Raw genomic sequence first — 12,348 nt, 5'->3', positions numbered from 1 at the left:
CTATAAATGTGCCACTAGAAAATGTGTTTTTATTCCACTTAATATTAAGCACAATTTTATATTGTATACATTTCTTAGGACTGACCCCAGTTTTTTTCTATTCTGAAGCTGAAGGGTGATAAATAGATTATACTTAAATTTTCTCAAACACTATGGCCACTTTTCCTTTGTAAGGGCTTATGCATGATTTATGACAGGTGTATGTATGTATTGATGTATGACAGGTGACATGTATGACAATATATGGTTTATTTCACTGACACCCTGCTAGCTAAATGCAAAAGAGCAAGCAAAGCAAAAAATCAAATCTAAAATCTGATCACAAATATCTTTTGACATCTCATGAAGAACACACAATTTCTTAGTAGTGGAACTGCTTCTGATATTAAAAAATGAAACTGATCCTCAAATAAATAAAGTGAATCATTAAAGGACAGCATACCACATGTAATCTAATGGCTTTGCAGCATTTAAAAACAGTACTTCAGCTAATGTTGATATGTTAACATTAAATTCTCACTCAGAATTCAGAAATCTGTAGACCTCATGTCCTTGTCTCTATACCCCAAGTCAAGGAAGACCACATGTACCATACTTCATAGTGTGCCTGAAACAAAGGCATTTCTGGTACAAAGCTCCACTTTTTTCTTTAAACTAAAAAAAAAAGCTAATTTAAAATGCAATTTCACAAAATGGTACTTCCACATTGCATTTTACTAGTGTTTTGGTAGGAATGGTTAAGGTATATGCTTTGTGGTACAGTAAATGCAATGCCATGTACAGATAGTTCTTGGGATTACAATTATTAGTTATTCAAATCTGATACCTGTAAGTCTCTGGAGTAAGACTGATATGAAGCTACTAACTGTTACACATTAGATGTAGATATACAACAGGGGGCCAGCTTAGTTTACTTTTATCCCTGGTGATTGTACAAGAAGCCTATTGCATCTACTTCTATCTCCATTCTGGAATCCATGTTCAATATGCAATCAAATGGTTAAATGTCAGTTCAATGGTAAATTTGCAGAAACATTTAAAAAGAAACAGGCCCTTAACAGTACCATGCAATATACCAGCAAGATTTACCTAGTGAAAAATACAGAACTCTTCATTGTTGATAGTTAATTTGTACATCCAAGCACAGAAGCAAAGGTCAAAACATTTTAAAGCAATTTTCTTTTTTTTTTTTTATTTTAAAAACACTCTAGAAGTTTACTGCACACAAACGCCACACACAACTGTTACAACAGCAGAGGACAGAAAATAAAAACTATTGTATCATGGGTCTGAGTGTTTACCTCCTGACCTGTGCTTTGTATTCATTAAAAAAGGACCAATGACGATCCAAATGAACAAAAACAAAAATAAAACAAAAACATCTACACAGGAGATACAACAAGGAGTTGGACCAGATACTATGTACATATTGCAATACAAACATGATTAAAGTTTTCGCTCAGTAAAATATTTCAAATAAAAAAAATGGAAAAAGCTCATTTTTTTGTCCACAGCTTGATAAATGTGAAAGGTATTTAGTTTGATTTAGAACAGAGTGAGATGACCTGTTGTGCCCCTGGAGATCCACAAGAGCCTTTGAAATCTGGTCCACCTGAGCTTTTTGATGTAGATAAATGGTTGGAATGAACATGTTCAGGTGTGTAGCCCATCACGGTTTTAAGTCACCTTTAAACACCCTGCAACACTGGGTCTCTCCAGGACCAACACTGGCATTAAAAAATGATCAAAACTACTTTCCAGTACCTCCCACATGCCCACAATGATAACTTATGAGGGCTTTTCTACAGCTGCTGTTGACTAACAGAAGAGGTTTAAGTGACAACCTAAGATAGTCATATCCTATACAAAAGCACTGGGAAATAGTGACCCCCACAAAACAGTACAGAATGACCAGTGGCAGGCAAATTTCTAGGTTCAGAAGGTCAACATATCACTAATCAAATGTACCTACCCATCTTGAATTTCAGGCCTGTGTTGATTGCTGGTAGATAGTGCACTAACACCAGCTTTTGTAAAACCCAGAGATGTTTACACAGAAGTTTGACCCTAGATGACTATGGACTTAGGAAAGTCACATGGACAACTAACATCAAGGAGGTGAGGCCATGGCCATCATCACGACTGAGAGTTGCAAGACTTGACTTGGAAACTGGAATTTGAGTTGGACAAGGCATACAAATCATCTTAATTGATCTTACACAATTCTGACTTAAGTAGGCCTAAATCAGACATGTACAAGCAACCAGCCCTTGGCTTGCAGCTTTGGATTAACACTACACTCACCCCCTCCCTCTTCTCTCATTAACAAGACACAGGAGGGAAAACTTGGAATGATTACAAATGAATTGTTAAAACCGTTCCTTTCTTGTGTAATATATATATAAAAAGAAACACAGCTTCTACAGTGATATCTATGGTATAACAAAGAACTGAATCTGCAAGATCACACTTTTTTAAACCGTTGTTCTACAGCTTAGTCTGGGTCCGGGCAGGGCTAGTCGTCATCTTCGTCATCATCTTCTCCCTCGTCTTCAGGGTCTCGTTTTCTCTTCTCTCCATGGACGCCAGCTCCATCTTCATCTACAAGAATATGACAGGGTTCCCACTTAGACCACATTTGTATTTCTCATTATTTCCATCGGAAACGTAAGGATACATTAACATTTTTAAGGATTGTTTTTTGGTGGAAATTATGAAATTACAGTGAAAGCAAGTTACTTTGAAAAATAATGATGCATTGGTCAACCAACACATTTGTCCAGGCCCTAAAAACAACCTAGCATAACATCCAATAACAGCCTTTACAATCACAATTAACAGGTCATTACAAGCAAAAGAACATACTTTCAACATCAGCCAGGGAAGCAGGGTTTGAACCCGAACAGTCAAATAGCTATTATCCCCAATCCATCATCGTAACACAAGTGTCACATAATGGGATAATGCCTGCCATTTCTTAGCAGGAGACTATTGACTTATTGAGCCTTGTGTGGTCACTTTACCCACAAGTGTTGTGAACTGAATATATAAGGGCAAAAACTCTTACCATCTGCTTCTTCCTCCTCTTCTTCCTCTACATAGTCATCATCATCCTCTTCATCCTGGAGCAAAACCAAGCACAATAAATGAATGCCCAACTTTGAGTTGGCAAATCTTGAAACTAAATCCTACGTCCAATGGTGTAATACGATTACAATGAGAATATGCACTCTACCAGAGACTGCATTTATAATAAGCATCTTATTATCTTTGTAACGCACTGGAAAGTGGTTCAATTTGATAACTGAAGAACCAGGAAAGACTACAACCCAAATAAAGGTCAGACAAGGAAATGTGAAACCAAAGCAAAGATAGATCTCAATTAATGACAAGGTAAAAAAAAGAAATTATCCATTACCTGGATCCCCTCCTTCATGAGGTAAGACAGTCCAACCTCTTCCCCTCCTTCTGAGCCCTCATCATCATCATCATCATCTTCACATTCTCCTGTTGGGCCTGCTCCTTCCTCATCATCATCATCCTCGTCTACAAAAACAATCAGAACATTATTCCAATGGCAACAGTCAAACTATTGCTAAGCACAAAATTAAAATCTCTTGTCTACACAACTTAGAATGTGCCTTTTCCATCTAATACAAGATGCCAGCACCCCAGGAGTGGGCAGAAAGAAATATAACCAGTATTGAAGTTCCGAAGCAGATGACAGATGATTTGAGCAAAGCTTAAAAATGGACAGCTCTATAAGCCTCCTCATCACCACACCCATTCCCAGCTACCGCTTCCTCACCGTCATCATCACCATCACCATCAGCCTCGGAGTCAGGCGCCTCATTATCTTCCTGGTCAAAGCCATCCAGGTAGGTGACCTGAGGCAGCAGCTCAAAGATGCTCTCCCGGTACTCCTCCAGGGTGGTGATCTCACAGTTGAACAGGTCCAGACTCTTCAGGTTTTTCAGATTTTGCTGCAATGACAGGCCTGGTTGGTCTTGGCACTCACTACTGCCACTGGCACTCTAGACCAACAGCACCATCAGCAGGAGGTTCTAACAAATGGCTGAGCACAACTTGGAGTGGACTTTAAACTCATGATGTTTTGATTTGTGAATGCCAAGACACTCATTTACAGGACCTTTATTGTCCTCATCTGCTTTCATGAGTTTGTTCTGCACATTAATTAAAAGGAAATCCTCTCAGTGATACCGAATTTGAGCATGTTCACATATGCACATTCACTTCAAAGACAACACTGATTGGTCTCATCTTTGAACTGTGTTGAACACATGAAGCACCACAATTCACTTTGGGAAGGAAGTGGAGGAACTTGCTTTACTATGAAGGTGGTTTTCAATTCGATCACTACCATGTTAACGTATCTCCCCTCCTTTCGCCTTCAACACAAAGGACTGAAGACCCAAGTTCTAGCAGTCTATCAAGCTAGAAAGTGAGCTCTACATTTATCAGCAAAATCCAGGATCTACCTTAGTTACATCTGGGTTTTGTGCGCAAAAATGATTCAAAGATAAAAATCACACCAAAGTCTACCTAAAGCTGTAAAAGTAAATGTCAAGTGCAACCCTGAACTGTAACTGTGTGAAGAAACGCTGTTCTGTAATGAGGAAGCTTAATGCTCAATTAATGACACATACTTTAACAGTACTTATGGACTGGCGTTCAGCCATCCACTGAGCTCTACTAATGACTGCAGTTAACATCTCAGCTGTGTAAATAAGATCATAATGTCAACAGCTTGACTGGTGACAAATTCAGACAGGCTGATTTCTCAAGGCAGAAGTAAACACAGTGACGTTTCCTTCAGAGGAGTGTGTGTGAAGTACTTCCAATGCCTTTTCAGGGGCATTACTATCTGAAGTCTACCATCTATTTACTATCTGAATTTCATTTCTTGTTGCAGTGGAAGGGAAAATGCACCTCCATGGTGGCACAGGTGCAAAGAATGACTGGTGAATAAATCCCACAGAGAAATTAACCACAGCTATACTTCTGCAGCTAAGCAAGATGGCTTCCTGACTTCATATGAGCACTGCCTTTGTGGATTTGATCATCCAACTGGTTTCAGATGCACCTGAGGGTAAAAACCTTGGGAAGAAGCTAGTAATGCAACTAGCCCTTGATAAGAGTTTCTTGCTGAATACAATTTGACGCATAGATGGTAATGAAAGCTCCCTTCTTACCAATGCTTCCACCGTGCTGAGCTCCTTGATCTTATTCCCACTCAGGTTCAGGTATGTCAAGTTGGGACACTTCTCTGACAGTGTCTCCAGGCCTCCCGAGATGTTGTTATCACTGAGCTCCAACTAGGACAAGTAGGAGAGGTACAACTTTACAAAAAAAGCAAAGGGAGGGCAAAGTGACAATTGGTACAACTTGAAATCGATAAAATGAAACTAACAAGCAAGCCTTCACTACAGATGGACCCCACTTTTATGATACTACTTTCCTGGAAACCAGATTATTGAAAACTGAATCAGCTGTAGAATTGTTAAAATGTTAACGTATCGACGTCGCAATTTTCACAAAAAAGTCCATAAATACAGGATTAAAGTTAAACCCTCAGACAATCTTAAGACAGCATGAGTATTAGTACATTTAAATATACTTAAAAATATACATAACAGTAGTAACAGCAAAAATAATTACTTTTGATATACTGCATAGTTGTTCAGGCATGACAGGACACAAAAAACAAACCATGGTCTGTGAACTAGTGTGTATTTGGTGGGACAGTGAGAACACAAAGGATAAAATAAACAAATCTTCAGCTTCACAGATCACAGGTTCAACGAAAGCCACAAACTAGACTGTTCTTCTTGAGAGTCATGACCACGCCTTTCTTTTAGTTGCTCATAAAAACGGTTCTTGAGCTTGACTTCACTCACCTTGCGTAATTTTGGCAGCGAGGGCAGCTTGGCGAGGGAGGTCAGGCCCACGTTCACCATGCTCAGAAACTCCAGCTCCTTGAAGTCGTCTGTCAAGCCCTCCACCTCACCATCACTGGAGCGACAGTTGTCCACCACCAACTCAGCCACCTGTGGAGAATTAAACATCCTCCTCACACACCATGGACACACACTTCATGATCTAATGTTCATGTATCAGGTTTTATACATAAAGAACTTCCATAATTGCGGTAAAATAGACTGGCTTTCTGTGAGTAATTCTGTTGTATGCAAATCAATGCAAAAGTGACATTTTTTCCAATACAATTTGTCATTAAATAATTAAATCTGAAAAAGTGTTGACAACTACTAGCCACATCGCTAGCTAGGCATCTATAAATGAAATACAAATACATAAAAATTATTAATTTGCTTATGACTACTGAAAACCATTCCTTTGAGAATCAAAGTAAAAACCGATTAACAGATTAAGAGCTATTTATGACAGAAATATCTTCAAGTAGCTAATAAGTGAAACAGATCATAAAAGTGAACAACTAATGCTTGTATAATTTTCTTAATGTACACCCAATATGCTAGGAACTGTAGTTAAACAGTGAGCAATTACACAAACAGATAAATTTTTATTAATCAAAGATTGTATTTACAAAACAGTACATTAGTAAACAAAAAAGTTGTACTAAAAATTATTTATTATAAATTCATTTTAAATATACATTACTTTTACATTTACAAAATAATGACAAACTTTCCTACAATGAAACATATTTTTCCCCCAGAATCATTAACTGACATTGTGGAAATTAAGAGGTAAAAGTTCTTCCAGCAAACACCCCTGGCACCACCACATGGGCTAAGCCAGCTGCAACACTAGTGACGCGGGCTACATTCATCGAGACAACAGCTGAACTAAGACCTGGCGCGTACCAAAAGGCCACTTGTCAAACCATCTATGGTTACAATCCTGGCTGTGCAAGTTTGAATATGAGTAGGTAACTTAACGCTAGTGTGGGCTATTACTGATACAGCCATGATGTAGCTAGCAAAGCTAACCATTCCGGGGGGAAAAAAACACACTTATCAAGCCGGCTACACTTCAGCCATTGACAAATGTAACACATGACTAGCTAATTACAAGATTTCTAACTACCCAACCATTACGAGCAAATAACTGACAAGAGCTAAGAGAAAAGTGCAACTGACTACATCATTAATGTAGTTCTAATATTCTGATCTGAAAGACCAATTTAGTTAGCCTATGCCATGCCTAGCCTAGCCTATGCTTCTAAATGACAATACTGCTGCGAATCAATACAAGAACACTAACTGGAGTGGCCAATATATCTCTGATCTGCCAGCAACTGTGCACTGTAGCTATCACTCTAAACTCACACATTTCAATGAGACACCGCTCCACTGACCAACTGGCAGTCCTCAGCCTGGTCATTAAATGAACAAAAACTCTTTGCCAGCTACACGTTTTATTGTTTCTGCATATGCTACTGTATTGAATCAGATTCATTGAAAGAGTACTATGCCAATTGCTTTGCACTGGTTTGAGGTTGAATTGCAGCATCTTCAGCTCAACCAAGCTATAAGCAGGAGGAAGCAAGCTAGCAAGTGTGCCTATAGTTTGATGTCTCCCCAAGAGACAGCAGGGAATTAGTGCACTGGCCTGCACTGTGATAAGGCATACCAATTTTATTTAGCTTGCTAACCTGGTTTTATTTCTAGCCAGCTGGCTAACTAGCTGCCTTACATGTTTACTGATGAGGTTCTTCATCAATATGAAGAACACCAAAAAACATGTCCAACAGGGAAAGCACAACAGACATTGTGTTTTTCCACTCATGTATGCCAATAGGTAAACAGCCTAATAGCCTAAATAGCATCACCATGTTAATGGTATGGGTATTTGCTACCTTTTGATATTATTTTATATTGTAAAATATATTTGAACTTGAGGGAAGAAATATACAAGCTTCCAATTTTCTTTCCCTGAAATGCTGTGATCGTTGGACATTACTTCGATTATTTTATAGCTTCTATAGTGTCATTACCTGAAAGAGAAGAACCCAAAGTTCACACTTATATTGAAATTAAAAGGGACAGTGAAAAGTATAGCTGAACTTGACTGTCTAGCTGAAACCGATTTAGGCGAGTGTGGATGGGGTCAAAATATGGTGTTAAAACATGGCACACACATTGTGGCCGTTTGCCAGCCAGGCAACCAAATTTCATAACAGCTAGATCATGCAAGGATTTCAAGTAAAATATAAACTTGTACTTTCTTTGAGCATGTCTAGACTCTAGACTGGACCCCCTTGTTTACTGAGGGCAGGCTCAGCTCCCTTACAACTAAGTCCTCACATGATGCAAATGAACTAAATAGTTTAATGAGAGAGAAAGAGGAAGACAGAGCCACTCAACTGGGCAGATGCATAATTCCCCCATGGAGTGGCAGCTAAGCTATCTTTCATCCATAAGGAATTAGCTGTTAACCAGTAAATGACCATCCCTGGTCACATCTCTAGCTGTATAAATGTATTAGTTGTAATCATGTCAGCTAAACTCTAGACCGCTATCCAGGACCTATTCCAAATGCTAAGGCTCTTGAAACGTTTTTCAAATATTCACTGGTTGTTTGGGTGGCAAGGCAATTTCTTAATGATGATGGCTTAGCTGCAAGTTCTTCAAGATTCTGTAAATGGAACCCAAAAATGTAAAGCCTATGAATAAAAAAAAATTCTCAGACTAACAAATGATGTTCTAATTTTAAAACCTGACAAAAACAGCTCAGGTAAGAACTAACCCTATGTGGCATTTAGTTTTCTACGAGGCAGTCCAAACAGAGGGAGACATAGCCCTGGCCCCACTAATGGCGCAAATGGGATGGCTGCACATTCATGCTGACATGGGAATCACCAGGAACAGCAGCCAAATGATTTACTAAATGGACAAAATCTTGCTGGCTTACTTAAATGCCCAATTAAAGTCTGTGTATGCTACTGGAGCTCTTAGTATTATGTCTGTATGTTGCATGTAAAGATATTTAGTTACATACATATTCAGCAGGTGTATGGACTGCTGCCCATACCAATAACCACACACTGTGGGTATTGCTGATAGATATTTGTATGGTAATGCCTCGTTAAGCAATTAAGATAAAACCCCGTTGCGAGATGACAGTCTTCTGTTTATTTTACACACTGCTGAACTACTTTAAATGACTCAATTTCCACCATTGAGGTGGGGGTGGCATTCTTTTGAGTTTTGCAGAAACACCCCAGGGCACATTATCGAATACAGTTAGATATGGCATCATAGCAGAAAAACATTCATGACAGAAATGTCTTACTCTATGCAATAAGGTTACTAGCTGGCCATCTACTTATCAGTTACTCAAAACAAGCCACAGTATAAAGTTGCATATACAAAGTTACATTATTTTCAGTTACTACATTTTATTAATACTTTTAACGACTGCGAAACTGACAGCGAATCCACTTAAATTACTAAAAAGAAAATTAAATCGAGAATTTCATCAGTGAATATTAAAATTATTTTTAAAATCACGTTTCAAGTAATGAAGCAGTGGTTCGTCTGAAAAAAAAAACGTGGTGAGTTAGTTATTTGGAAGAATCGTACTTTGCTGACCGCGTGTATTGCTACTGTATCGTTACAATGTGACGTTAAAATTCACAACGAACGTGAGTAGTAGCTTCATTGTGACACTATGTTGGCTAATATTAGCAAGCGCGATAGCGGCAATGGTGCTCCACAAGACGAGATAATTAAGCGCTAAGACTTCTCAAACTGGGAGATTCGAGGACCAAATAAATGCGAACTGGTCCACCACCGACCGCGGCACAAAATCGAGCATTTCTACTCATATTAGCTCGTACGAGGCGTGCAACCGAACGAGTGGTCACTACATATTTCACGTCAACCAGGTCTAGCTAAATGTTTAGCTAGTGCGATTTATCGTTACTCCATACGGACGAAACTGAGTCAGTCAACGTAACTACAACGTAAAATCACTAAAGGCTGGGGGTTTAATCTAGTAATGCCAGGGGGAGGTGGTCTGAGCCACTGTGGCCATCTGCCGGAGTCCTTCATATCATATTAGATTAGAATAACATTTTAACGGTGCCATTCGGTCAGGCGAGAAAATGGGAACCAGCGCCACTCTTAATTCTTTCGTTAGCTTGACTGCTATCTAAAACAAAACACATACATCCTAGTTAGCAACGTATTTCGCGAATATCACATCGCGAAGCCAGCTTATGTTAACATTTAGTCTGCAAGTCATATGTGAGGGTCGAGGATAATTTCATTTCGGAAATCAGTTTAGCCAGCAGGCTAAACAAATGACTGATGGATTATGTAGCTATTCCACGGAGTCTCACTTGGTTAGCCAGATAGCTAAGTTAGTTAGCTTGATACGAATTGGAATCCATAAACTTGGCGAAGCCTGTTACTAAAAATCAAGTCGTTTCAGACACCAGTCAAGGCTGAAGCAAAAAAAAATTCTGTTAAACCAAAGCCAGCTATTTATCTTGCTTGCGAGTGATCCAACGAAACTATCAAAATGCCTTCCTCCACACTTTGCTTGCTAGACCGTACGAGGGAGGGATCGACACAAACACTTGCCGCCCCCACCCATTCACTAGCTAGCTACTGTAGCCAACGTTACATCAGAATTTGTACATTGCTTTTTCTGCACGTAAATAACGAGGTCGCTGTTCAGCCCATCAGCTACGCCGCATTTTACTCAAAATTGTCTCCTAAAACATTTCTGAGGCGTAAACACGAGTTGTAATCTGGATATCGACCGCGTAAATACGACGTGCAGCAGCTAACTAATGTCCGCCTAAACGAGCTGCAATCGCTAACGTTACGATTTAACTTCATCCGTTTGTCCTCCGAAGCAATACAAGCTACCAAGAAGTGTTCTCGCAAGTTAGCAACTGAAAAATACTTAACTGGGGTAGGAAACGTCGCTGTCTATTTGGCTGAGTGGTAAACTGAATAGTAAACTAGCAACCTAGGTGTTAACTGGGCATCAAGTTTTATCTTGAAATTCGACAGGAACCTTGACGACGGGAACCCAAGTCGACACAACACCCAAACTTAAAAGAACCAGTGCAAGGTGGCCCAGAGTTTTATTGAAAGGGGATCAATCTAACCGCCTCAAAGGGACAACTTAAATCATATCCAGCGATTGTCGTTATAACTCGCAAAACTGTGAAAACATCCATGTCTCGATCCTGTGGCACCTTGAACGTTTGCACGGTATGACGGGGAGGGAGGAGGAAGTTTATCTATTACAACATCGCGGTTTTAACAGCAACTACAATATTATAGCACTGCTAGCTTGGCAGTTTAAACCATGCCACAACGCCATTACAGAGAGCGAGTGTGTAGATAAATCATATAGTTAAAATGCAAGCTTTCACACGAAACACTAGGCAGCTAGCTACATCGACTTTCACCAACACGCAACTTGGCAAGTTCAGTATTAGTGGCATCCTCGGAGGACCCATGTGGTCCACCGAATACCGTAGCTTGCAGCCTTGCCCGCTATTGATGGCCATCGCGCATCTACTAGCTACCACCACCTCACAATTCTAATGAAATAAATAAATAAAAGCGCTATTTCATACCTCAGCGGGTGTCCTGTTCCTCAATTCTAAACTGATTCTCTTCTTCATCTCCATTTCTAAACGGCTTAAATAAATGCAAAAAGTTTCAAACAAAGAAAAAAAATTTAAATTAAAAAAATTGCAGAAAGTCCAGCGCGCTGCCCCACACGTCGGCTTTCATCAATGGCTGCTACTCGTTGACTGAGCCTCCATGATACCTCGTACCCAGCCCCCTCTCTCAAACTACGCCCCTTTGCCTCGGTATTGGTTTACTGCAAATTTACCCCAATGTATTGGAGGACTGGTGCGTCCGTCACGAAGCTGGTCCTGATCAACATAATCTGGCACGACAGGGGTAGCCATTGGTTCGAATTGCGCGCGCAGTAAATTTAGATTAGTCAAAGGGGTTGTCAATATCCCCCTTTTAAACTTTAAATCCGCCCTCTCTTTGTTCTCATAGGCGCCTTAGGTAAAAGACTGGATATGAAATAGAACACCCCCATATTCTCGTTTATCATTTAACTCGGTGGTTCAAGACGAAAACGAGAAATCTCTGCGGAAGGAAGATTTTAACGTTAGTGCAGTGACTGGATTATTGAATTTTTTCGGGGGCGTGGAAACATATTTATGTTTATGTGTCCTACAAATCGGTTTCGATTACAGGGCTGAACCAGCGGAGAATTCTTTATCCTCATTAAATGGACAAAATGGCTGCCTGTGAGCCAACCTGAGCGGGGCGGGGTGAGGGGTCTTAAAACGCGAAG

The 12,348-nt window shown here is 39.7% G+C and overlaps 1 protein-coding gene across 1 annotated transcript; it reads right to left on the bottom strand.

The window, feature by feature from the left end:
• Window positions 1-1,216: 1,216 nt before the first annotated feature.
• On the bottom strand, window positions 1,217-11,807 carry LOC118784499 (acidic leucine-rich nuclear phosphoprotein 32 family member E-like). Its single transcript, XM_036538747.1, has 7 exons — window positions 11,606-11,807; window positions 5,919-6,068; window positions 5,214-5,336; window positions 3,809-3,983; window positions 3,419-3,546; window positions 3,068-3,122; window positions 1,217-2,601 (listed from the first exon to the last, which is right to left on the bottom strand). The coding sequence occupies exons 1-7, from the start codon at window positions 11,657-11,659 to the stop codon at window positions 2,516-2,518; spliced, it is 771 nt and encodes a 256-aa protein (XP_036394640.1). The 5' UTR covers window positions 11,660-11,807; the 3' UTR covers window positions 1,217-2,515.
• Between the last annotated feature and the right edge of the window lie 541 nt (window positions 11,808-12,348).

The sequence above is a fragment of the Megalops cyprinoides genome, chromosome 10, assembly GCF_013368585.1.
Source record: "Megalops cyprinoides isolate fMegCyp1 chromosome 10, fMegCyp1.pri, whole genome shotgun sequence".
In the NCBI taxonomy this organism is placed as follows: Eukaryota; Metazoa; Chordata; class Actinopteri; order Elopiformes; family Megalopidae; genus Megalops; species Megalops cyprinoides.
This window is presented reverse-complemented; position numbering and strand designations above follow the sequence as displayed.

Excerpts from the sequence above, each read along its gene's own strand:
- LOC118784499 (XM_036538747.1), bottom strand. The coding sequence starts at position 11,659 with ATGGAGATGAAGAAGAGAATCAGTTTAGAATTGAGGAACAGGACACCC. Across the intron at positions 3,984-5,213 it reads TCAGCACGGTGGAAGCATTG|CAAAATCTGAAAAACCTGAA; the intron begins GTAAGAAGGGAG and ends CTGTCATTGCAG. Across the intron at positions 2,602-3,067 it reads AGAGGAGGAAGAAGCAGATG|ATGAAGATGGAGCTGGCGTC; the intron begins GTAAGAGTTTTT and ends ATATTCTTGTAG.